The sequence below is a fragment of the Odontesthes bonariensis genome, chromosome 9 (assembly GCF_027942865.1).
Source record: "Odontesthes bonariensis isolate fOdoBon6 chromosome 9, fOdoBon6.hap1, whole genome shotgun sequence".
NCBI classification, from domain to species: domain Eukaryota; kingdom Metazoa; phylum Chordata; class Actinopteri; order Atheriniformes; family Atherinopsidae; genus Odontesthes; species Odontesthes bonariensis.
In genome coordinates this window covers 1,789,047-1,814,020 of record NC_134514.1, presented here as the reverse complement: position 1 = coordinate 1,814,020, position 24,974 = coordinate 1,789,047, and the positions used below count along the sequence as shown (strand labels likewise).

The 24,974-nt window shown below is 47.2% G+C and overlaps 1 protein-coding gene across 2 annotated transcripts in view; it reads left to right on the top strand.

Annotated features, from left to right (window-relative positions):
* exoc3l2b (exocyst complex component 3-like 2b) overlaps window positions 1-24,974 on the top strand; it is an 87,490-nt gene that overhangs the window by 29,917 nt on the left and 32,599 nt on the right. For both annotated transcript variants that reach the window (XM_075472731.1, XM_075472730.1), the window contains exons 2-3: window positions 15,627-16,133; window positions 19,221-19,462. In XM_075472731.1, coding sequence (XP_075328846.1) covers window positions 15,664-16,133; window positions 19,221-19,462 — 712 coding nt within the window. In that variant the 5' untranslated portion in view covers window positions 15,627-15,663. The remainder of the gene's footprint in view (window positions 1-15,626; window positions 16,134-19,220; window positions 19,463-24,974) is intronic.

The window sequence follows — 24,974 nt, the reverse complement described above, 5'->3', positions numbered from 1 at the left end:
GCTACTCGCATGTAGCTACTCGCTTGTAGCTACTCGCATGTAGCTACTCGCATTTAGCTACTCACATGTAGCTACTCACATGTAGCTGCTCACATGTAGCTGCTCACATGTAGCTACTCACATGTAGCTACTGACATGTAGCTGCTCACATGTAGCTACTCACATGTAGCTACTCGCATGTAGCTACTCGCATGTAGCTACTCGCTTGTAGCTACTCGCATGTAGCTACTCGCATTTAGCTACTCACATGTAGCTATTCACATGTAGCTGCTCACATTTAGCTGCTCACATGTAGCTACTCACATGTAGCTACTGACATGTAGCTGCTCACATGTAGCTACTCACATGTAGCTACTCACATGTAGCTACTGACATTTAGCTGCTCACATGTAGCTGCTCGCATGTCGCTACTCGCATGTAGCTACTCGCATGTGGCTACTGACATGTGGCTACTCGCATGTGGCTACTGACATGTGGCTACTCGCATGTGGCTACTGGCATGTGGCTACTGACATGTGGCTACTCGCATGTGGCTACTGACATGTGGCTACTCGCATGTAGCTACTCGCATGTGGCTACTGGCATGTGGCTACTCGCATGTGGCTACTGACATGTGGCCACTCGCATGTAGCTACTCGCATGTGGCTACTGACATGTGGCTACTCGCATGTGGCTACTGACATGTGGCTACTCGCATGTAGCTACTGGCATGTGGCTACTGGCATGTGGCTACTCGCATGTGGCTACTGACATGTGGCTACTCGCATGTAGCTACTCGCATGTGGCTACTGGCATGTAGCTACTGGCATGTGGCTACTGACATGTGGCTACTCGCATGTAGCTACTGGCATGTGGCTACTGACATGTGGCTACTCGCATGTAGCTACTGGCATGTGGCTACTGGCATGTGGCTACTGGCATGTAGCTACTGGCATGTGGCTACTCGCATGTGGCTACTGACATGTGGCTACTGGCATGTGGCTACTCGCATGTGGCTACTGGCATGTGGCTACTCGCATGTGGCTACTGACATGTGGCTACTCGCATGTGGCTACTGACATGTGGCTACTCGCATGTAGCTACTGGCATGTGGCTACTGGCATGTGGCTACTGACATGTGGCTACTCGCATGTGGCTACTGACATGTGGCTACTCGCATGTAGCTACTCGCATTTAGCTACTCACATGTAGCTACTCACATGTAGCTGCTCACATGTAGCTGCTCACATATAGCTACTCACATGTAGCTACTGACATGTAGCTGCTCGCATGTAGCTACTCACATGTAGCTACTGACATGTAGCTGCTCGCATGTAGCTACTCGCATGTAGCTACTCGCATGTAGCTACTCGCATGTAGCTGCTCACATGTAGCTGCTCGCATGTAGCTACTGGCATGTGGCTACTCGCATGTAGCTACTCGTGTGTAGCTGCTCACATGTAGCTGCTCGTATGTAGCTACTCACATGTAGCTACTCGCATGTAGCTACTCGCATGTAGCTACTCACATGTAGCTGCTCACATGTAGCTGCTCGCATGTAGCTACTGGCATGTGGCTACTCGCATGTAGCTACTCGTATGTAGCTGCTCACATGTAGCTGCTCGCATGTAGCTACTGGCATGTGGCTACTCGCATGTAGCTACTCGTATGTAGCTACTCGCATGTAGCTACTCGCATGTAGCTACTCGCATGTGGCTACTCGCATGTAGCTACTCGTATGTAGCTACTCGCATGTAGCTACTCTCATGTAGCTACTCGCATGTGGCTACTCGCATGTAGCTACTCGCATGTAGCTGCTCGCATGTAGCTGCTCGCATGTAGCTACTGGCATGTGGCTACTCGCATGTAATGTAAAATAGGGCCAAGAGATTGAGAGGTCTGACTTTTTCCTGGAGAACCATTTTGTGATGCAAATGTATTACTCTGTTGAACGCATATTGTTCTGAGAAGCAAAACGCTTTATTTTTTAAACCCCAGCCAACTAGCCGGACTACCTTCATCAACACCAAAACGAGGCTGGAACTCTGCTCACAGGACGCAGCAGGGGGTAAGAAGATGTTCAGAAATGATGCTGCTGATATGGGATGTTACACAGCTTCATGTCAGAAGAGGCGAACTGTCCCTTTAATATGAGGAAACTTATGAAATGACTGCTGTTGTTATTTCTGGTGAATGTTCCGGCTGTTTCCCTCAGCAGACATCCATCAGCTGATTATCTCCTCGAACATTAGTCATGAAGCAGCCTCTCACAGGAGGTCAGGGCTGAGCCTCGGCCTCATTCTGATTGGGTATCAGCTCCTCTTCCTGCCTTCCTGTTTGCTCTCTGTGGGGATGAAAGGTGGTGACATCATCACCTTCACCTGATGCTTCAGTGTCACGTCGACCACACACACAGCGCCGTGTGCTGGTCATGTGACACGTCTGATGGACGAGGGCGAATGTTTTCACTGGTGTGGATGCGTCTCGGCCAAAATTCAAAACACACTTTAGGTCGCGGGCCGAACAGAATAAACACACGAAAACGAAATGTTTTTTAACATAAATACGAATAAAAACAGATAGGAATGTTATTCTGGAATAAATAAACTTAAACTTGAAATAACTTAAAATATCTTGCTCTCCATAAAAATATATCCACTCAAAATTATACAAGTTAGAAATATGAACATGGTGCAAAACAAAACAAAACCTGCAAATGTAAATAAAGTTTGTGCTTTTCAGCAATAACAAATAAGGAATCAAAACATTCAGTTTTCTTTGCTCTCATGCCATTTTATCAGAGCTGGATGCTTGGCATCTTTTTTTGGCGTTATGGGATCTGTAGTTTATTGTGTTACCAGCCATTAGTAACAATAACATAAAATGATCTCGCGGGCCGGATATAATTGCAAGCCGGGCCGTATGTGGCCCGCGGGCCTTGGGTTTGACACCTATGGTCTAAAAGAAACAAAACCTCGAGGAGACTCTCCAGCTGCTCCAGCTGTCAGAAACCAACCGATCGGTGCATAAATGTGAGTTTATCGTGTTCTCGGCTCCCTGATGTAGAACATCACATGTGAAAGGACACCGTGACACATGTGCTCCAGTCTAAGGAATCATGAGACGTGTTCCTCAGACTGCACCAGTGAGTAAACTCGTTATTTTGGGTTTTATCCACATAAAGAGAAGCTGAAGCTCAACCAGCTGCTGTTTATGATGGGAGAAAAATCTGGAGTCATTTCTGGAGATTGGTGACAGTTTATTACCAGAGATGGGGACTCAAGTCACTGTGACTTGGACTCGAGTCGACTCGAGTTGCTGTTTGAGACTCGACTCGGACTTGGAAGTTAAAGACTCGGCACTTGAAGGATTTGAGTGTTAAGCATCTAGCATAACTTCCAACTTTGTTCATCATATGAAGATCCATTCTGACCAGTAAGTGCTGTTAAATTAGCTAATATTATCCTGTTAGCCTAGCCGGTAGTTAGCTAACGTTAGCTTGATATGGTACGGGGTGGACAGGTTGGACACATTGACCAATGATGTTTACTGACAGTTACTTATATCTTTGTGTTTTCACTTTATTAAGATCAGATTCTGCAGGTAAAATTGCAATAATAAGGTGACTTTACTTTGACTTGACCAAGAAAAAATGACTTGGGACTTGCACATGTGTGACTTGGTCCCATCTCTGGTTTTTACCATGAAAATCAGAGTTAATGATCCTCACAGTAAGTAATCCCAATGAATGTGTTATGTTCAGCTAAATCCTGACTCTGCAGGAGGATTTATTTTCTGTTGTTTAAAGTCTGTTTGCTGCAGCTTTTTGGTCAAATTAGCAATGTCAAGGGCTGTGTTCAAAACCGCATACTACGTACTACATACTACATGCTACATACCTCATACTACATACTACATACTACATACCTCATACTACATACTACATGCTACATACTACATACCTCATACTACATACTACATACTACATGCTACATACTACATACCTCATACTACATACTACATGCTACATACTACATACCTCATACTACATACTACATACTGCATACTACATACTGCACACTACATACTGCATACTACATACTGCATACTACATACTGCATACTGCATACTACATACTGCATACTACATACTGCATACTACATACTGCATACTGCATACTACATACTGCATACTACATACTGCATACTACATACTGCACACTGCATACTGCATACTACATACTACATACTACATACTGCATACTACATACTACATACTACATACTGCATACTACATACTGCATACTGCATACTACATACTGCATACTGCATACTGCATACTACATACTACATACCTCATACTACATACTACATACTACATGCTACATACTACATACCTCATACTACATACTACATGCTACATACTACATACCTCATACTACATACTACATACTGCATACTACATACTGCACACTACATACTGCATACTACATACTGCATACTACATACTGCATACTGCATACTACATACTGCATACTACATACTGCATACTACATACTGCATACTACATACTACATACTACATACTGCATACTACATACTGCATACTACATACTACATACTGCATACTACATACTGCATACTACATACTGCATACTACATACTGCACACTGCATACTGCATACTACATACTGCATACTGCATACTGCATACTACATACTGCATACTGCATACTGCATACTACATACTGCATACTACATACTGCATACTACATACTGCACACTGCATACTGCATACTACATACTGCATACTGCATACTGCATACTGCATACTGCATACTGCATACTGCATACTACATACTGCATACTACATACTGCACACTGCATACTGCATACTACATACTGCATACTGCATACTGCATACTACATACTGCATACTACATACTGCATACTGCATACTACATACTGCATACTACATACTGCATACTACATACTGCATACTGCATACTGCATACTACATACTGCATACTACATACTGCATACTACATACTGCATACTGCATACTGCATACTACATACTGCATACTACATACTGCATACTACATACTGCACACTGCATACTGCATACTACATACTACATACTGCACACTGCATACTACATACTACATACTGCATACTACATACTGCATACTGCATACTGCATACTACATACTACATACTGCATACTGCATACTGCATACTACATACTACATACTGCATACTACATACTGCATACTACATACTGCATACTACATACTGCATACTACAACCTACATACTACATACTACATACTACATACGGCATACTACATACTGCATACTACATACTACATACTGCATACTACATACTACATACTTCCATACTGCATACTCATCGATCAGACAGTATGCAGAGCATTTACCCACAATGCATTGCGCTCCTGCCCGAGCCGAAATCAGCCGGCCTGAAGCTGATTTCTCTTAAGCTCTAAACTCTGTAAACTTTAGCAACATTTGAAACATTTTCAGGTGAGAAAGTAGTCGTTTAGATCCCCAACGTGTTGAAAACCTGACAAAATACCGGCTGTTTACAATTTTGTTCCCACGAATTCGGCGCTACTAAAGCTAGCCGCAGTGAGCAACGCACTTCCTGTTATTTTCACAAAATAAAATACCTGTTGCCTTTTATCACAGGGAAAGCCATTACCATACAATTGGTGCTTTTGTTCTGAAAACAGGAAGTGAACGTACCCTCGTTGGAGCTAGCTTGAAACTGCCGTTTTGACAGGAAATGACGATCGGCGACGTCACGTTACGTTGCATCTTGGGTAGTTTGAGTATGAGTAGTAACCTCAGGATGCATACCCAACATTTAAGAGAATCTATTATGCATCCGGGAACTTAAAATAGTTAAAGTTAGTAGGAGTAGTAGGAGAAGTATGCGGTTTCGAACACAGCCAAGGTTTTTTTGGCACTGGCAGATCAGCAAAGAGGTTAAACTGCCCAGTTGTGCTCCTGCCTCTCGTCTGGGGGTCTTATGTTGGAGGGGAGTGGGGCCCTTTGTTGTGTAGGTGCCCAGGGGCCCCTCATCCTCCTGCCAGCCTGGCCCCCGGACCCCGCCCGGCGGTGAGCGGCATGAGGCCCAGGAGTCCTCGCCTCCTGCCCGTCACACTATCGCTGTCCTTTCCGCTCCATTGTTTGTGTCCAGCAGCTTCCGCGATGCCCTGCGACCCTCAGAAAACAGGCTGTGTGTGAGCGCCGCCGAGGCTGCTGGGTATTTATGGAAGCAGCCCCTCTGAATCACTTCCATTTGCCCCAGTGTGTGTGTGTGGGGCTATTTCTGGCAGCAGCAGCGTGTCCTGAGCTGGTGAGACTGGAAACCAACAACATGAACAACATCCGCTCCCAGTCCAGCTCCGGAGATCTGTTCCCCTTCAGAGGACTTTCATTCATTTCCTCAGCATGGGCCCCGACTTTAACTTTAATCTGTGGCCCTGACTTTAACTTTAATCTGTGGCCCTGACTTTAACTTTGATCTGTGGCCCTGACTTTAACTTTAATCTGTGGCCCTGACTTTAACTTTAATCTGTGGCCCTGACTTTAACTTTAATCTGTGGCCCTGACTTTAACTTTAATCTGTGGCCCTGACTTTAACTTTAATCTGTGGCCCTGACTTTAACTTTAATCTAACTGTTTAACCCAACGTTAACCCAACTTTAATCTAACTGGAGCCAAGCTTTAACCCAATTTGAACTAACTTTAATATAACTTTAACTAAAGTTTAAGCAAACTTGGTCCTAATTTTAACGAATTTAACAAATTTAACTAACTTTAACTAACTCTAACTAGCTCTAACTAACTTTAAACCTAGCCATCCACCCATTCTGAGCTGTAGAACTGAATCAAACTCTTGATTAAAACTTGTTTTTGTCGCATAGTTGAACAGATTCATAGAAATCCTGAAATAAGAGTCTGATGTCAGTTTATGACATCAGTGTTTTACTTCCACTCCTCAAATGAACCTTTAAATGTGACGAGCAGAGACTGCGTGTGGTTATTCTGGAAATGATCTGTAAAGTCTGAACTGAAGAGCAGAGGAAGTAAAGCAACCTTCATAAAAACTTATTGCAGATCATAGATTGAAGGGCAGGGCAGGTATACAGGTGTGTCTGAACTATGTGGGAAAGAATCCAAGTTCCTGACCGTCCTCTGGAAGCATTGAAGTCTTATCTGTGTTTGCACCGTAATGATCGTAATGCTGTGATGATGATGGCGGGTTCAGGAACTGTTTAAACATGTGAAGTGGTTCACCTGGAGACGCATTTAATGATTAAAATGTTTCCCGTGAATCATTGAAGCCGCAGACGGACTGCGGCCCGGCGAAGGTTAATGTTTGAAGACTTTATGAGTCTTTGTCCTGCTAGCGTCCGGCTGTGGGAACATGTGACACCGGCGGGTTGATGCCTGGGTGGGACCTGCTGACCCCCAACGCTGCGCCTCAGAGCCACGTTAATACATATATAATGTGTGAGAATGTGTTAAACCTGATTCAGCCGGCCAATCAGGGAGGCAGGTTTAGTGTCACCGTGTTCAAACTGGGTCAGAGTCCAACTGTGGAGTCTTTAAAATGTCCCCGAGGAGCAGCAGGGGCCCCTGAGATGGCCGGTTTGGTGTCTCTTTATGGTTGTTTCTGGTTGCTTAGCAACGAATTTGCATCACTCTTTTTCAGTCGATTAACTGAAAGAAATTAAAGAAATCTCTCCTGTAACTTCATCATCCAGGGGCTGGGGCCCCCTTCATCCTGGGGCCCCCTCCAGCCTGGGGCCCCCTTCATCCTGGGGCCCCCTTCATCCTGGGGCCCCCTTCATCCTGGGGCCCCATTCAGCCTGGGGCCCCCTTCATCCTGGGGCCCCCTTCAGTCTGGGGCCCCCTTCATCCTGGGGGCCCCCTTCATCCTGGGGCCCCCTTCATCCTGGGGCCCCCTTCATCCTGGGGCCCCCTCCAGCCTGGGGCCCCCTTCAGCCTGGGGCCCCTGGAGCCCGTCCAGTTACCCCTGCTTTGGGCCTGATCTGGCTCAGTTAGAAAGTCCCGATGTGGTCGCCATGTTGGTGTCTAACGCAGAGCTGCCAGCCAATCAGAAGCAGCCCTCCCTGTTGCCATGGCATTGAGTCAGGTGTTGCTTTACTGGTTGGACTTTGTCCTGCTGGACTCTCGGCGCTGGGTGTGACCGGCTTTCACAACACAGTGAGCTGTGTTCGGGGTCAGTTTGGGTGTGCCCACAGGTGTCCAAACACCTTCACCAGCTCGTCTCTGAGTCGCTGACACTCTGTTTCAGGTGGAAAATCTCCTTCCATTAAGATGAAACGCCCACTGACACATCAACGTGTTAACGACGCATCAGTCACCATCAGGAAAATAACTCTGCTTTAGGATCCCAGTAAAAAGTTCCCGTCCGTCAGATTTAAAGGGACAGTTCGCCGCTTTTGACATAAATCAATCAATCAAACTTTATTCATATAGCCCTTTACAATAGCCAACTGGTACTCAAAGTGCTTTACAACAGGATAAAAACAACAAAACATGAAGCTGTGTGACATCCCATATCAGCAACATCATTTCTGAACATCTTCTTACCCCCTGCTGCGTCCTGTGAGCAGAGTTCCAGCCTCGTTTTGGTGTTGATGAAGGTAGTCCGGCTAGTTGGCTGGGGTTTAAAAAATAAAGCGTTTTGCTTCTCAAAATCTCAATTATTATTCAACAGAGTAATACATTTGCATCACAAAATCGTTCTCCAGGAAAAAGTCAGACCTCACAATCGCTTGGCACTATTTTCTCTCCCTTCGTATCACTCCTCAGGTGTGTTCCTCAGGTGTGCTCCTCAGGTGTGTTCCTCAGGTGTGTTCCTCAGGTGTGTTCCTCAGGTGTGTTCCTCAGTTGTGCTCCTCAGGTGTGTTCCTCAGGTGTGTTCCTAGGTGTGTTCCTCAGGTGTGTTCCTCAGGTGTGTTCCTAGGTGTGTTCCTCAGGTGTGTTCCTCAGGTGTATTCCTCAGGTGTGTTCCTCAGGTGTGTTCCTAGGTGTGTTCCTCAGGTTTGTTCATCAGGTGTGTTCCTCAGGTGTGTTCCTCAGGTGTGTTCCTCAGGTGTGTTCCTCAGGTGTGCTCCTCAGGTGTGCTCCTCAGGTGTGTTCCTCAGGTGTGTTCCCAGGTGTGTTCCTCAGGTGTGTTCCTCAGGTGTGTTCATCAGGTGTGCTCCTCAGGTGTATTCCTCAGGTGTATTCCTCAGGTGTGTTCCTCAGGTGTGCTCCTCAGGTGTGTTCCTAGGTGTGTTCCTCAGGTGTGTTCCTCAGGTGTGTTCCTAGGTGTGTTCCTCAGGTGTGTTCCTCAGGTGTGTTCCTAGGTGTGTTCCTCAGGTGTGTTCCTCAGGTGTGTTCCTCAGGTGTGCTCCTCAGGTGTGTTCCTCAGGTGTGTTCCTCAGGTGTGTTCCTCAGGTGTGTTCCTCAGTTGTGCTCCTCAGGTGTGTTCCTCAGGTGTGTTCCTAGGTGTGTTCCTCAGGTGTGTTCCTCAGGTGTGTTCCTAGGTGTGTTCCTCAGGTGTGTTCCTCAGGTGTATTCCTCAGGTGTATTCCTCAGGTGTGTTCCTCAGGTGTGTTCCTAGGTGTGTTCCTCAGGTTTGTTCATCAGGTGTGTTCCTCAGGTGTGTTCCTCAGGTGTGTTCCTCAGGTGTGTTCCTCAGGTGTGCTCCTCAGGTGTGCTCCTCAGGTGTGTTCCTCAGGTGTGTTCCTCAGGTGTGTTCCCAGGTGTGTTCCTCAGGTGTGTTCCTCAGGTGTGTTCATCAGGTGTGCTCCTCAGGTGTATTCCTCAGGTGTATTCCTCAGGTGTGTTCCTCAGGTGTGCTCCTCAGGTGTGTTCCTAGGTGTGTTCCTCAGGTGTGTTCCTCAGGTGTGCTCCTCAGGTGTGTTCCTAGGTGTGTTCCTCAGGTGTGTTCCTAGGTGTGCTCCTCAGGTGTGTTCATCAGGTGTGTTCCTAGGTGCGTTCCTCAGGTGTGTTCCTCAGGTGTGTTCCTCAGGTGTGTTCCTCAGGTGTATTCCTCAGGTGTGTTCCTCAGGTGTGTTCCTCAGGTGTGTTCCTAGGTGTGTTCCTAGGTGTGTTCCTCAGGTGTGTTCATCAGGTTTGTTCCTCAGGTGTGTTCCTCAGGTGTGCTCCTCAGGTGTGTTCATCAGGTGTGTTCCTAGGTGTGTTCCTAGGTGTGTTCCTCAGGTGTGTTCATCAGGTGTGCTCCTCAGGTGTGTTCCTCAGGTGTGTTCCTAGGTGTGTTCCTCAGGTGTGTTCCTAGGTGTGCTCCTCAGGTGTGTTCCTCAGGTGTGTTCCTCAGGTGTGTTCCTCAGGTGTGTTCCTAGGTGTGTTCCTCAGGTGTGTTCCTCAGGTGTGTTCCTCAGGTGTGTTCATCAGGTGTGTTCCTCAGGTGTATTCCTCAGGTGTGTTCCTCAGGTGTGTTCCTCAGGTGTGTTCCTAGGTGTGTTCCTAGGTGTGTTCCTCAGGTGTGTTCATCAGGTTTGTTCCTCAGGTGTATTCCTCAGGTGTGTTCCTCAGGTGTGCTCCTCAGGTGTGTTCCTCAGGTGTGTTCCTCAGGTGTGCTCCTCAGGTGTGTTCCTCAGGTGTGTTCCTAGGTGTGTTCCTCAGGTGTGTTCCTAGGTGTGCTCCTCAGGTGCGTTCCTCAGGTGCGTTCCTAGGTGTGCTCCTCAGGTGTGTTCCTCAGGTGTGCTCCTCAGGTGCGTTCCTCAGGTGCGTTCCTAGGTGTGCTCCTCAGGTGTGTTCCTCAGGTGTGTTCCTCAGGTGCGTTCCTAGGTGTGTTCCTCAGGTGTGTTCCTCAGGTGTGTTCCTCAGGTGTGTTCATCAGGTTTGTTCCTCAGGTGTGTTCCTCAGGTGTGTTCCTCAGGTGTGTTCCTCAGGTGTGTTCCCAGGTGTGTTCCTAGGTGTGCTCCTCAGGTGCGTTCCTCAGGTGTGTTCCTCAGGTGCGTTCCTCAGGTGTGTTCCTCAGGTGCGTTCCTCAGGTGCGTTCCTCAGGTGTGTTCCTCTGGTGTGTTCCTAGGTGTGTTCCTCAGGTGTGCTCCTCAGGTGTGTTCCTCAGGTGTGTTCCTCAGGTGTGTTCCTCAGGTGTGTTCCTCAGGTGTGTTCCTAGGTGTGTTCCTCAGGTTTGTTCCTAGGTACGTTCCTCAGGTGTGTTCCTAGGTGTGTTCCTCAGGTGTGTTCCTCAGGTGTGTTCCTAGGTGTGTTCCTCAGGTTTGTTCCTAGGTACGTTCCTCAGGTGTGTTCCTAGGTGTGTTCCTTAGGTGTGTTCCTCAGGTGTGTTCCTAGGTGTGTTCCTCAGGTGTGTTCCTAGGTGTGTTCCTCAGGTGTGTTCCTCAGGTGTGCTCCTCAGGTGCGTTCCTCAGGTGTGTTCCTAGGTGTGTTCCTCAGGTGTGTTCCTCAGGTGTGCTCCTCAGGTGTGTTCCTCAGGTGTGTTCCTAGGTGTGTTCCTAGGTGTGTTCCTCAGGTGTGTTCCTAGGTGTGTTCCTCAGGTGTGTTCCTCAGGTGTGTTCCTCAGGTGTGTTCCTAGGTGTGTTCCTCAGGTGTGTTCCTCAGGTGTGTTCCTCAGGTGTGTTCCTAGGTGTGCTCCTCAGGTGTGTTCCTAGGTGTGCTCCTCAGGTGTGTTCCTAGGTGTGTTCCTCAGGTGTGTTCCTCAGGTGTGTTCCTCAGATGTGTTCCTAGGTGTGTTCCTCAGGTGTGTTCCTAGGTGTGTTCCTAGGTGTGTTCCTCAGGTGTGTTCCTCAGGTGTGTTCCTAGGTGTGTTCCTCAGGTGTGTTCCTCAGGTGTATTCCTCAGGTGTATTCCTCAGGTGTGTTCCTCAGGTGTGTTCCTAGGTGTGTTCCTCAGGTTTGTTCATCAGGTGTGTTCCTCAGGTGTGTTCCTCAGGTGTGTTCCTCAGGTGTGTTCCTCAGGTGTGCTCCTCAGGTGTGCTCCTCAGGTGTGTTCCTCAGGTGTGTTCCTCAGGTGTGTTCCCAGGTGTGTTCCTCAGGTGTGTTCCTCAGGTGTGTTCATCAGGTGTGCTCCTCAGGTGTATTCCTCAGGTGTATTCCTCAGGTGTGTTCCTCAGGTGTGCTCCTCAGGTGTGTTCCTAGGTGTGTTCCTCAGGTGTGTTCCTCAGGTGTGCTCCTCAGGTGTGTTCCTAGGTGTGTTCCTCAGGTGTGTTCCTAGGTGTGCTCCTCAGGTGTGTTCATCAGGTGTGTTCCTAGGTGCGTTCCTCAGGTGTGTTCCTCAGGTGTGTTCCTCAGGTGTGTTCCTCAGGTGTATTCCTCAGGTGTGTTCCTCAGGTGTGTTCCTCAGGTGTGTTCCTAGGTGTGTTCCTAGGTGTGTTCCTCAGGTGTGTTCATCAGGTTTGTTCCTCAGGTGTGTTCCTCAGGTGTGCTCCTCAGGTGTGTTCATCAGGTGTGTTCCTAGGTGTGTTCCTAGGTGTGTTCCTCAGGTGTGTTCATCAGGTGTGCTCCTCAGGTGTGTTCCTCAGGTGTGTTCCTAGGTGTGTTCCTCAGGTGTGTTCCTAGGTGTGCTCCTCAGGTGTGTTCCTCAGGTGTGTTCCTCAGGTGTGTTCCTCAGGTGTGTTCCTCAGGTGTGTTCCTCAGGTGTGTTCATCAGGTGTGTTCCTCAGGTGTATTCCTCAGGTGTGTTCCTCAGGTGTGTTCCTCAGGTGTGTTCCTAGGTGTGTTCCTAGGTGTGTTCCTCAGGTGTGTTCATCAGGTTTGTTCCTCAGGTGTATTCCTCAGGTGTGTTCCTCAGGTGTGCTCCTCAGGTGTGTTCCTCAGGTGTGTTCCTCAGGTGTGCTCCTCAGGTGTGTTCCTCAGGTGTGTTCCTAGGTGTGTTCCTCAGGTGTGTTCCTAGGTGTGCTCCTCAGGTGCGTTCCTCAGGTGCGTTCCTAGGTGTGCTCCTCAGGTGTGTTCCTCAGGTGTGCTCCTCAGGTGCGTTCCTCAGGTGCGTTCCTAGGTGTGCTCCTCAGGTGTGTTCCTCAGGTGTGTTCCTCAGGTGCGTTCCTAGGTGTGTTCCTCAGGTGTGTTCCTCAGGTGTGTTCCTCAGGTGTGTTCATCAGGTTTGTTCCTCAGGTGTGTTCCTCAGGTGTGTTCCTCAGGTGTGTTCCTCAGGTGTGTTCCCAGGTGTGTTCCTAGGTGTGCTCCTCAGGTGCGTTCCTCAGGTGCGTTCCTCAGGTGCGTTCCTCAGGTGCGTTCCTCAGGTGTGTTCCTCAGGTGCGTTCCTCAGGTGCGTTCCTCAGGTGTGTTCCTCTGGTGTGTTCCTAGGTGTGTTCCTCAGGTGTGCTCCTCAGGTGTGTTCCTCAGGTGTGTTCCTCAGGTGTGTTCCTCAGGTGTGTTCCTCAGGTGTGTTCCTAGGTGTGTTCCTCAGGTTTGTTCCTAGGTACGTTCCTCAGGTGTGTTCCTAGGTGTGTTCCTCAGGTGTGTTCCTCAGGTGTGTTCCTAGGTGTGTTCCTCAGGTTTGTTCCTAGGTACGTTCCTCAGGTGTGTTCCTAGGTGTGTTCCTTAGGTGTGTTCCTCAGGTGTGTTCCTAGGTGTGTTCCTCAGGTGTGTTCCTAGGTGTGTTCCTCAGGTGTGTTCCTCAGGTGTGCTCCTCAGGTGCGTTCCTCAGGTGTGTTCCTAGGTGTGTTCCTCAGGTGTGTTCCTCAGGTGTGCTCCTCAGGTGTGTTCCTCAGGTGTGTTCCTAGGTGTGTTCCTAGGTGTGTTCCTCAGGTGTGTTCCTAGGTGTGTTCCTCAGGTGTGTTCCTCAGGTGTGTTCCTCAGGTGTGTTCCTAGGTGTGTTCCTCAGGTGTGTTCCTCAGGTGTGTTCCTCAGGTGTGTTCCTCAGGTGTGTTCCTAGGTGTGTTCCTAGGTGTGTTCCTAGGTGTGTTCCTAAGGTGTGTTCCTCAGGTGTGTTCCTCAGGTGTGTTCCTAGGTGTGTTCCTCAGGTGTGTTCCTCAGGTGTGTTCCTCAGGTGTGTTCCTAGGTGTGTTCCTCAGGTGTGTTCCTCAGGTGTGTTCCTAGGTGTGCTCCTCAGGTGTGTTCCTAGGTGTGCTCCTCAGGTGTGTTCCTAGGTGTGTTCCTCAGGTGTGTTCCTCAGGTGTGTTCCTCAGATGTGTTCCTAGGTGTGTTCCTCAGGTGTGTTCCTAGGTGTGTTCCTCAGGTTTGTTCATCAGGTGTGTTCCTCAGGTGTGTTCCTCAGGTGTGTTCCTCAGGTTTGTTCCTCAGGTGTGTTCCTAGGTGTGCTCCTCAGGTGTGTTCCTCAGGTATGTTCCTCAGGTGTGTTCCTCAGGTGTGTTCCTCAGGTGTGTTCCTCAGGTGTGTTCCTCAGGTGTGTTCCTCAGGTTTGTTCCTAGGTGCGTTCCTCAGGTGTGTTCCTAGATGCGTTCCTCAGGTGTGTTCCTAGTTGTGTTCCTAGGTGTGTTCCTAGGTGTGTTCCTCAGGTGTGTTCCTCAGGTGCGTTCCTCAGGTGTGTTCCTCAGGTGTGTTCCTCTGGTGTGTTCCTAGGTGCGTTCCTCAGGTGTGCTCCTCAGGTGTGTTCCTCAGGTGCGTTCCTCAGGTGTGTTCCTCAGGTGTGTTCCTCTGGTGTGTTCCTCAGGTGTGTTCCTCTGGTGTGTTCCCAGGTGCGTTCCTCAGGTGTGTTCCTCAGGTGTGTTCCTAGGTGCGTTCCTCAAGTGTGTTCCTCAGGTGTGTTCCTAGGTGTGTTCCTAGGTGTGTTCCTCAGGTGTGTTCCTCAGGTGTGTTCCTAGGTGTGTTCCTCAGGTGTGTTCCTAGGTGTGTTCCTAGTTGTGTTCCTAGGTGTGTTCCTCAGGTGTGTTCTTCAGGTGTGTTCCTCAGGTGTGTTCCTAGGTTTGTTTCTAGGTGTGTTCCTCAGGTATGTTCCTCAGGTGTGTTCCTCAGGTTTGTTCCTCAGGTGTGTTCCTCAGGTGTGTTCCTAGGTTTGTTTCTAGGTGTGTTCCTCAGGTGTGTTCCTCAGGTGTGTTCCTCAGGTGTGTTCCTAGGTTTGTTTCTAGGTGTGCTCCTCAGGTGTGTTCCTCAGGTATGTTCCTCAGGTGTGTTCCTCAGGTGTGTTCCTAGGTTTGTTTCTAGGTGTGTTCCTCAGGTATGTTCCTCAGGTGTGTTCCTCAGGTGTGTTCCTAGGTTTGTTTCTAGGTGTGTTCCTCAGGTGTGTTCCTCAGGTGTGTTCCTCAGGTGTGTTCCTAGGTTTGTTTCTAGGTGTGTTCCTCAGGTGTGTTCCTCAGGTGTGTTCCTCAGGTGTGTCTTTAGACGCTGCTGCCTCTGCTTGGAGCTTAAATGATGTCGTTCTGGGTCTGCAGGTATTACTTTAGTTGTGTGCACTGCTGGAATATCTTCTCCAGGAGTTTTCCCTCCTGGTTAAACAAAGGTTTGAACGAATGAACTTGTAGAATTAGACAGTTAAAGAATATTTCCATTCATTACAAACCAACGGCCCCTCTAAAGACCGCCTCTTTATCCCATATTTGGTACCTTCTGGCAGCTGTGTCTGAGCTTTTTCAAAGTTTTGTCATATTGTGCCATGAATCCACTTCAGTTCCTCTCTTTCAGCTCTTTGGTTGACTCACCTCTCCTCCCTTCCTCCCCAGGTTCCCCCATCCCTCTCCCCCCTCCCCCAGCTCCATCATGCCCATCCTCAAGAACCTCCCTGTGCGCCTGAAAGGCGGTGGTCCGACTCTCAACAACGCCCTGTTCCTACGCAGGATGAGCCTCAACATCACACCCCACCACAACCCCTTTGAAAATGACGATGACGACGGTATCCATGGTAACGGGGGCCACGGGAACCACTGGTCCCCCGGCACCTCGATCCTGGACGGCGATGCGCCTAGGGACCGCAGCCCGTTCGAGGACGAGGAGGACGAGAACGAGGCCAACGAGGGTAAAAACGGGAGCGGAGGAGGAGGCTCGGTGAAGGGGTCCTTCAAGTTCAAGTCGCCCCTGAAGACCCTCGGGAAGCTGGGGAAGAACCTGAGGATGTCGGGGCGGAGCAAAGAGGGCAGCACGCCTTCCCCGCAGGGGTCCGTACAAGGAACGCCTTCACCGTCACAGAAGAAGAAGAGGGGGAGGAGGAGCTCAGAGGGAAGTCTGCTCAGGTGAGCTGGGATCAGAGTACTTCCTTTAAAAGTCCCTCAGAGGGACGTTTGTTGTCTTCAGGCAAACATTTTTAACTTTACAGACCTTTTGAGAGAGGGAGGGATTAACAGAAGCTACCGAGGTAAAGATGGACACCAAACAGGAAAAGGGTTTTCAAGCTGAGGGTTGGGTTGTAGAGCTTAAGATTTAAAAAGCACACATCAGCACCGGCGCCTCACAGCCAGAGGGTTCAGGTTCGATTCCCGGCTGGTTCTTTCTGGTTCTATCCGGCGTCCTCCCACCGTTTGTCTCTGTGTGGCCCTGTGATGGACTGGCGACCTGTCCAGGTCTTAGCTAACCCTAACCCCGCCTCTCTCCCGATGACCGTTAGGATAGGTTTCTGCAGTTAAAAGAGATGATCGTAGTTTGTTTGTTTGGTGTGATGAAGGTTTATGGGTTATAGATTCTGTTGGGATGGGATCAAAGAGTGAAAGTTGTTAAAGAACGAGTAACTTGTTGAGATGTTGGGATAGGGATCGATTGAAGGGAAGTTGGGGGTTTTAAAGGAGTTTGTCGGACTTATTTAGAATTTAAATAATTGATTGAATTGGACTGAATCACTGAAGTGCCTTGAGATTTGGTGCTTTCTAAATAAAATGAATTGAATATAATTGAATTTGTAGGACCATAACGCGAGATAGGTTAGTGTGAGCTGAAAGCTACAGTTTTGAACTGCGGAATTTCACCCCGGGTGCTTCAGGGTAGTTTCAGGTGGGGGATGTGAGAACACTGTACTACAAAATGAGTCAGAAGCACATAGTTTTAGTTTTCAAACTTCGATAGTGTTGCTTTAAGGGTAAAAAGGATGAGGGAACATCTCAAAGTTATTAAAGACCAATGCATTGAGATGCGTTGAGATGCGTTGATACCTAACTTAGGTTCCTAACCTAACGTAGGTACATCACTTACTGCACTTACTCTAGCACTAGTTATGCTCTTAGCTGTTTGGTTTTGGAAGGAAATGCACTTATGATTTCTTGTGACCTGAAGTTCTTTTGCCTACCGATGTGGAACACACTGATTGTAAGTCGCTTTGGATAAAAGCGTCTGCAGAATGACCGTAATGTAAATGTAATGTAATGATAAGATAGGGATCGATTGATTGAAGGGAGTTTGTTGGTATTTAAAGAGTTTGTTGGAGTCAGTTGAGGTTGATGAGAGATATTCTTTAAAGGAAATGGTACAGAGATGAGCGCAGGTTGATGAGGATCTTCTTTCGGAAAGATTTGGGTCAAGAGTCAGCAGGTGAAGCTGGTTTCGGTCAGTCTGTTAAAGATGGGAAGATGATTGGGGATCTTTGTTGGGATGGAGACGCTCCAGGAGAGGATAAGCAGAGGTTCGGTCTGTTAACTCGTTCCTGCGCGCCCCCCATTTTCAGGATTTTTGCCAAAACGACATGCCCAAGTTGTAAACAGCACAGATCCCAAATCTTTTGAGACTCAGAGATGTGTCTGGTATCATTGGAAAGGTAACACTCTCAGGAATATTATGAAAGTGTCTGTGTGATGCTGTGTCTTACTGACCCAGAGTGGGAGGGGTTAGAATGATGGGGTTGTTTCCCCGTCCATATGTTTGCCTATACATTAAATTGGGTAAAGCCATTCAGGGACCTCTAGGCCTCTATTGACACAGCTAGGTCAGAGCCACATGTCTTGACTTCATGCAGTCCAAATTTGGAGTCAAAAGACCAAAAAATTAATTGTTCAGAGGTATTTTTCAACAGGTATGTCTATGCGTTTTCCTTAGTTCCTTTTTGGAGTCTCCAAAAGGACACTTGGTTACCAAAGCTGCATAACCAGAATCAAACACCTGTAAGTTGACAACCCCTTTGCCTACAAACAAAATTTTGGCCTCTAATGAAAGCTGACACCTTGGGGCTCCCTGCTACTGTTTGTATGAGGATGTCAGTCAATCTGGAATAGAATGACAGAAGCATTATTACAATAACTACAGTATGATATAATATCTATCTATCTGTCTTTATATTTTTCTATCTTTCAATCGCAAAACCAATAACAATCTCTTTGTGTGTTCTGATTCAATGCAACAATCTGTATGCATTTACATTACGCACGTTACGCACGTTACGCACCACAAGTGCCATTTCCCCTATGGTCGATAACGCATGGATTTGTTTTGGCACATACAAGCTTGATAGTATAGTCCCATACACCGTTGGAAACCTTAGACTATTGGCTAAAAGGTTATCCACATGACCTCCATGGAAATTGCCATTGGCTGGAACTACTGTCATTCTAAGTATTGTTGTGGGTAGTGAAGACGATATTCTCAGCGTGTCCGCATTGGCTTTCAAGACGTGTACTGCCCACTAACCATGCTCTGATTGACTATTGTCTGGTGTCAATCGAAGCTACAGTACCTGACACACCTCCACATTGAGAAATTTGTCAGCAATTGACTGGCATGTGACTCGGAGCCAGCTGGAACGGTAACTAGCTGCATCTTTAGTCGCCCACAGTACGTTTTGTGGTTGGACAATACATCAACATTGTGAGGAGAGGATTAAGTTTATAAGAAAAGGGACTTTACATTTCATAACCATGGATACTTGGCAAGCTTTACAAGGTGTCCCTGAGTCACGAAAAGGTTTTGGTGGATAACGGCAAGGCTTGAAAGGTAGGTTGACATGTCACACTGAAAGACGTTAGCTTAGAGGCTAGCTGAGCTAACGTCTGTTACTGTTATCGCTGCGAGCGACCATTTGATTCGGGAATGGTCTTGAGTGAATCTCAGCTTTCTAACGGTGTATGGCATGAATATACTTGTTAAGGGATGGCGTTTCAGGATTGAACTAAAGTGCATACCATCCAATTCCAATCCCAAGTGTACCGCTGACGGTACAGCGTGCAGTAAGGGGTTAAAGATGGGAAGATGATTGGGGATCTATGTTGGGATGGAGATGTTCCAGGAAAGGATAAGCAGAGGTTTGGTCTGTTAAAGATGGGAAGATGATTGGAGATCTTTGTTGGGATGGAGATGTTCCAGGAAAGGATAAGCAGAGGTTCGGTCTGTGCTTTGTCTCCCAGGTTCGCAGGGAAATACCGCGACACCCTCAGCTCCCGTAAGGAGTCCTTCGCCAACGGCGAGCTGAACTGCGCGGACAGCGAGTGCGACACCGTCAGCCGCCGCATTTCCTTCATGAAGATGGTCGGTCTGGGGAAGCTGAAGAAGGAGCCCGTGGCCGACCGCTCGTCCCAGGGTCCCGAGGACCAGCCGGTGCAGGAGGAGGTGGTGGTGGAGGAGGTCAAACCCAGAGAGCCGCTGTCGGGTAAGAGGAACGAACGTGTGTCCGATCAGGTTTGAGTGTTGCACCTCTCATTGGTGAAGCGTCAGCTGTAAAGGTGGAGGGAAAGGAGCCTAAAAGGGAAGATTGGGTTGACGTAATGCACAATATTTATATGATGGAAAGGTTGACATTTTCCATCAGATTAGAATCGGGCAAATTTAAGAATTACTGGAAAAATCGGTTGGACTTTGTTTCACCATTGAGGTCAGATTTTGTTGAATAAAACCCCGGGGACAGGAGGAACGCTTACATGGCTACAGGTTGTATAGAGTTAATTTGCAGGTAAATTTAAATGAGAAGAACGAACAGTAAATGCCAGGTATTGAAAGTGTTAGGGCAGGTTGAAGTACATAAAGGAAAGAAAGGTTATAATGCTTCAATACAGATACAGAATGTGGGCACAATAGTTTGTTGAATACGGGAAGGATATTGTGAAAAATGTGGAATTGTGGTTGTTCAACTGTATGGAAAACAAAAACTCAATAAAAATTTGAAAAACAAAAAATAAAATAAAATAAACATCGTCATCAAAAACAAACAAAAAATAAAATAAATTAAAATAAATAAATTAAAAATAAAAGGTGGAGGTAAAGGGCACCCGCACCCGGCCCCCACCCGCCGGTGACTCATCAAACACGAGGTCAGATCATGATTCTGACCTTGAACAGAACACGTTCAGCTGTGGGTTGGTGTAATTCTGCCTTTGGGCTCCACGTCTCTCTCAGGTGTGTTTTCCTTCTGTGGAAGCAGCCGAGCGGTTTAATCCTCCGGCTTGTTTTCGTACCACGCCGCTGATCCTATCGGCCTCTGCGGGCTGACAATGAGCCGTTAGTGAAGGTGACTGACTCGCCTTCAGACTCTGGAATCCTTCAGCAGTTTCCACTCAGCCTCTGGAATCTGATTGGGAAGTGTGTGTCCTTGTTTTTGTTTCCTCATTAGGACCTTTTCTGGCAGAGTCACCGACCTTGTCGGGGACCAGCGGTCCTTATCTGAATCAAAGTCCCTGGGTTTCTGGGTTCCTGGGTAGGGTAACGGTTAAAGTTTGACTGAATGGAAGTCGGTGCTATGTCCAAACAAGGTTAGCCATACAGGCTCGTGTGTGTGTGGGTGTGTGTGTGATATCATAAATATGTGGACGGTCCTGGAAACTTTCTAAGGGCGTCTATTGTTTATCACACCCTGTTTACTCTGCCATTTTATAATGAATGATTAGTGTGTGTGTGTGCTGAGTTCCTCCACACCCATGTTTACGTGTTCAGACAGTTATTCTGATGCTTTATTACTCAGGCTGTTCACAGCTCCTACCATTCATCTGTTGTTTTCACCATCTGTCACTCGGCTTATAAAGTATCAGAGAAGCGTGGAGCCAACATTTACCTCTTTAACTCCATAAAACTCTGAACTCTCGTCAAGCTTCACTTCCAAACCAAACACCGACTTCCATCAAGTTTCTTCACAGCGACTGAAGACAATTCCGGGCTCTGATTGGCTGGAAGCATTTGATTCACATTTAATTAGTACAATCAGCATCAAAGAACCAGTCGACTGTTTAATGTTTAAAAGTCTTCGGCTCGTCTCCTGCGTCCTGTTACTTATTCATTATCTTATATTTCTGTTTTTCTTCGATTCTCCTCGGTCAATTAAACCTTTCTGATTCAGAACTGTCAGAAAGCTAAACTCAAACTGAGGGGTTAACTTATGTTTCCCTGATTAATCACGAGTAATCTCATTTGTACGCAGAATCCAAAAGTGAATCCAAAAGTAGTGTATAGCTTTTAGCATTTAGCTTTATTTTAAATGTGCTGCCATATGAATGAAAGTGCCATAACATTTGTTGTGCAAACACACTTTTAACATCAGCATCTTTCTGTAGTTTTTATGTAGAAGCCTCGCTCCACTGTCTGTTTCCTTGAATGACTTGCTGCTATCAGTTGTGTGTTTTGCCTTTAAGTGATATTTTAGACTGGAACTACTGCGCTGAGAAGACAATTCAACTTGGCAGTGTTTACAGATGACTTTGGTTCTGTCGACTCCGCCGTCTGGAAGAACTTTAAAATGAAAATGGCCGAGTAAAAGTTCCGTACCCTTCTCCATGTTTGGTGGATCCGCCGATTACTTTCTTTTCCTGTTCCACAGCAGACAGCAGCAGACTTTTACAGAATAAAAGCCGGTGAGCAGCAGACTTTTACAGAATAAAAGCCTGTGAGCAACAGACTTTTACAAAATAAAAGCCTGTGAGCAGCAGACTTTTACAGAATAAAAGCCTGTGAGCAACAGCCTTTTACAAAATAAAAGCCTGTGAGCAACAGACTTTTACAAAATAAAATAAATAATAAAACAGGGGTGGTCCGTGGCGTAGTGGGTTGAGCAGCCGCCCCAGGCTTTAGTCATCGCTGCAGCTGGTTTGAGTACCGCATCGGACGGCCCTGTGCTGCGTGTCGTTCCCCCTCTCTCTGCCCCCTGCTTCCTGTCTCTCTGAACTTTCCATTAAAGGCACAAAAGCCCCAAATAACCTGCGTTAATGTGTGATAAAATATTTATCCACGTTAAATAATTAGTGCGTTAATATGATTATAACGAGTTAACTCGCCCAGCCCTAATAACAACCAATAATTACTACCTCATAAAGACGGTAAAAAAAGGTTAACAGTTCTAAAATAATACTGCACGTATCAGCTGGTTGGCTGACTGCCGGTCTGTAGCTGGGATATTTCCATGAAGGCAAAGTTTAAAATCAATTGTCTGGTGAACAGAGAGGCAGTGGAGGGAGGTGAAATTGAGATGAGATGCAACGTTATTGTCATCACACATATACAAGTATAGCATAACGAAAAGTAGTTTTTGGCATCTCACCAGAAGTGCAAATAGCAGCAATAAATAAATTACGAGATGTGCAAGTGAAAGCAATAATATAGTGCATTTTTACAGATTAGTAATTACAGATGCAATGAAATACAAATAAATACACGGATTTTAGTGCAGTGGTAATATATACAACTAAATACATCTATATTGAGAGATTGGGGAGCAGAGTTAAAAAAAATTCAGCTGTTTTATGCTCCCTTTCCTTTTTGCTGCTGGCGGATGAGCGGCAGCTTTCTAAACTAACTGCAGGTGTCGAATGGATGACTGATCTGAGAACACAAAGGATTAGAGAAATCGAGCCGAGAAGTTATGGAAGCATGGATCGCCCTCTTTAAAGACAGGGCTTTACTTAAGCTATAAAGAAACTGGACCCGGCAACTCCAGATGCAACTCCAGATGTAACTCCAGCTGCGTTGGTGCATGAACAGCAGAGATCCTGCCCTGACGTGCACACAAAATTCTCAGTGTTCAGGTGAGGGTTTGTTTTCAGATGCTGATTAAACCACCGTGTCAGCAGATCAGGTCACTGCTGAGCGTGCACGTGTGTGCGTGTGCAGGTATCTGACGATGATGCGGGTATAAACAGCTCTGACACCTTTATCCTGTTTAGCAGTGAAACAGAAACACACAAAGATGTTTTGTTGGCGTCCATCTGCAGGACCTGAATCAGAGTCTGTTCTGTTCCCAGGACGGAAGAAGCTGTTTAAAGTGTTGAAGACCTGCGATTTAATCTATTAAAGGTCCATTAAAACCTGCTCAGAGGTTTGTGTTGCTTCAGCGCTGCAGCCAATCAGACATAAAGTAAAAGCTGCTCAGAGGTTTGTGTTGCTTCAGCGCTGCAGCCCCTCAGACATAAAGTAAAAGCTGCTCAGAGGTTTGTGTTGCTTCAGTGCTGCAGCCAATAAGACACAAAGTAAAAGCTGCTCAGAGGTTTGTGTTGCTTCAGCGCTGCAGCCAATCAGACACAAAGTAAAAGGTGCTCAGAGGTTTGTGTTGCTTCAGCGCTGCAGCCAATAAGACACAAAGTAAAAGCTGCTCAGAGGTTTGTGTTGCTTCAGCGCTGCAGCCAATCAGACACAAAGTAAAAGCTGCTCAGAGGTTTGTGTTGCTTCAGCGCTGCAGCCAATCAGACACAAAGTAAAAGTTGCTCAGAGGTTTGTGTTGCTTCAGCGCTGCAGCCAATAAGACACAAAGTAAAAGCTGCTCAGAGGTTTGTGTTGCTTCAGCGCTGCAGCCAATAAGACACAAAGTAAAAGCTGCTCAGAGGTTTGTGTTGCTTCAGCGCTGCAGCCGCTCAGACACAAAGTAAAAGCTGCTCAGAGGTTTGTGTTGCTTCAGCGCTGCAGCCAATAAGACACAAAGTAAAAGCTGCTCAGAGGTTTGTGTTGCTTCAGCGCTGCAGCCAATAAGACACAAAGTAAAAGCTGCTCAGAGGTTTGTGTTGCTTCAGCGCTGCAGCCCCTCAGACAAAGTAAAAGCTGCTCAGAGGTTTGTGTTGCTTCAGCGCTGCAGCCGCTCAGACACAAAGTAAAAGTTGCTCAGAGGTTTGTGTTGCTTCAGTGCTGCAGCCAATAAGACACAAAGTAAAAGCTGCTCAGAGGTTTGTGTTGCTTCAGCGCTGCAGCCAATCAGACACAAAGTAAAAGCTGCTCAGAGGTTTGTGTTGCTTCAGCGCTGCAGCCAATCAGACATAAAGTAAAAGTTGCTCAGAGGTTTGTGTTGCTTCAGCGCTGCAGCCAATAAGACACAAAGTAAAAGCTGCTCAGAGGTTTGTGTTGCTTCAGCGCTGCAGCCAATCAGACACAAAGTAAAAGCTGCTCAGAGGTTTGTGTTGCTTCAGCGCTGCAGCCCCTCAGACAAAGTAAAAGCTGCTCAGAGGTTTGTGTTGCTTCAGCGCTGCAGCCAATCAGACATAAAGTAAAAGCTGCTCAGAGGTTTGTGTTGCTTCAGCGTTGCAGCCGCTCAGACACAAAGTAAAAGCTGCTCAGAGGTTTGTGTTGCTTCAGCGCTGCAGCCGCTCAGACACAAAGTAAAAGCTGCTCAGAGGTTTGTGTTGCTTCAGCGCTGCAGCCAATAAGACACAAAGTAAAAGCTGCTCAGAGGTTTGTGTTGCTTCAGCGCTGCAGCCCCTCAGACAAAGTAAAAGCTGCTCAGAGGTTTGTGTTGCTTCAGCGCTGCAGCCGCTCAGACACAAAGTAAAAGTTGCTCAGAGGTTTGTGTTGCTTCAGTGCTGCAGCCAATAAGACACAAAGTAAAAGCTGCTCAGAGGTTTGTGTTGCTTCAGCGCTGCAGCCAATCAGACACAAAGTAAAAGCTGCTCAGAGGTTTGTGTTGCTTCAGCGCTGCAGCCAATCAGACACAAAGTAAAACCTGCTCAGAGGTTTGTGTTGCTTCAGCGCTGCAGCCAATCAGACACAAAGTAAAAGCTGCTCAGAGGTTTGTGTTGCTTCAGCGCTGCAGCCAATCAGACACAAAGTAAAAGCTGCTCAGAGGTTTGTGTTGCTTCAGCGCTGCAGCCAATCAGACAAAGTAAAAGCTGCTCAGAGGTTTGTGTTGCTTCAGCGCTGCAGCCAATCAGACACAAAGTAAAAGCTGCTCAGAGGTTTGTGTTGCTTCAGCGCTGCAGCCG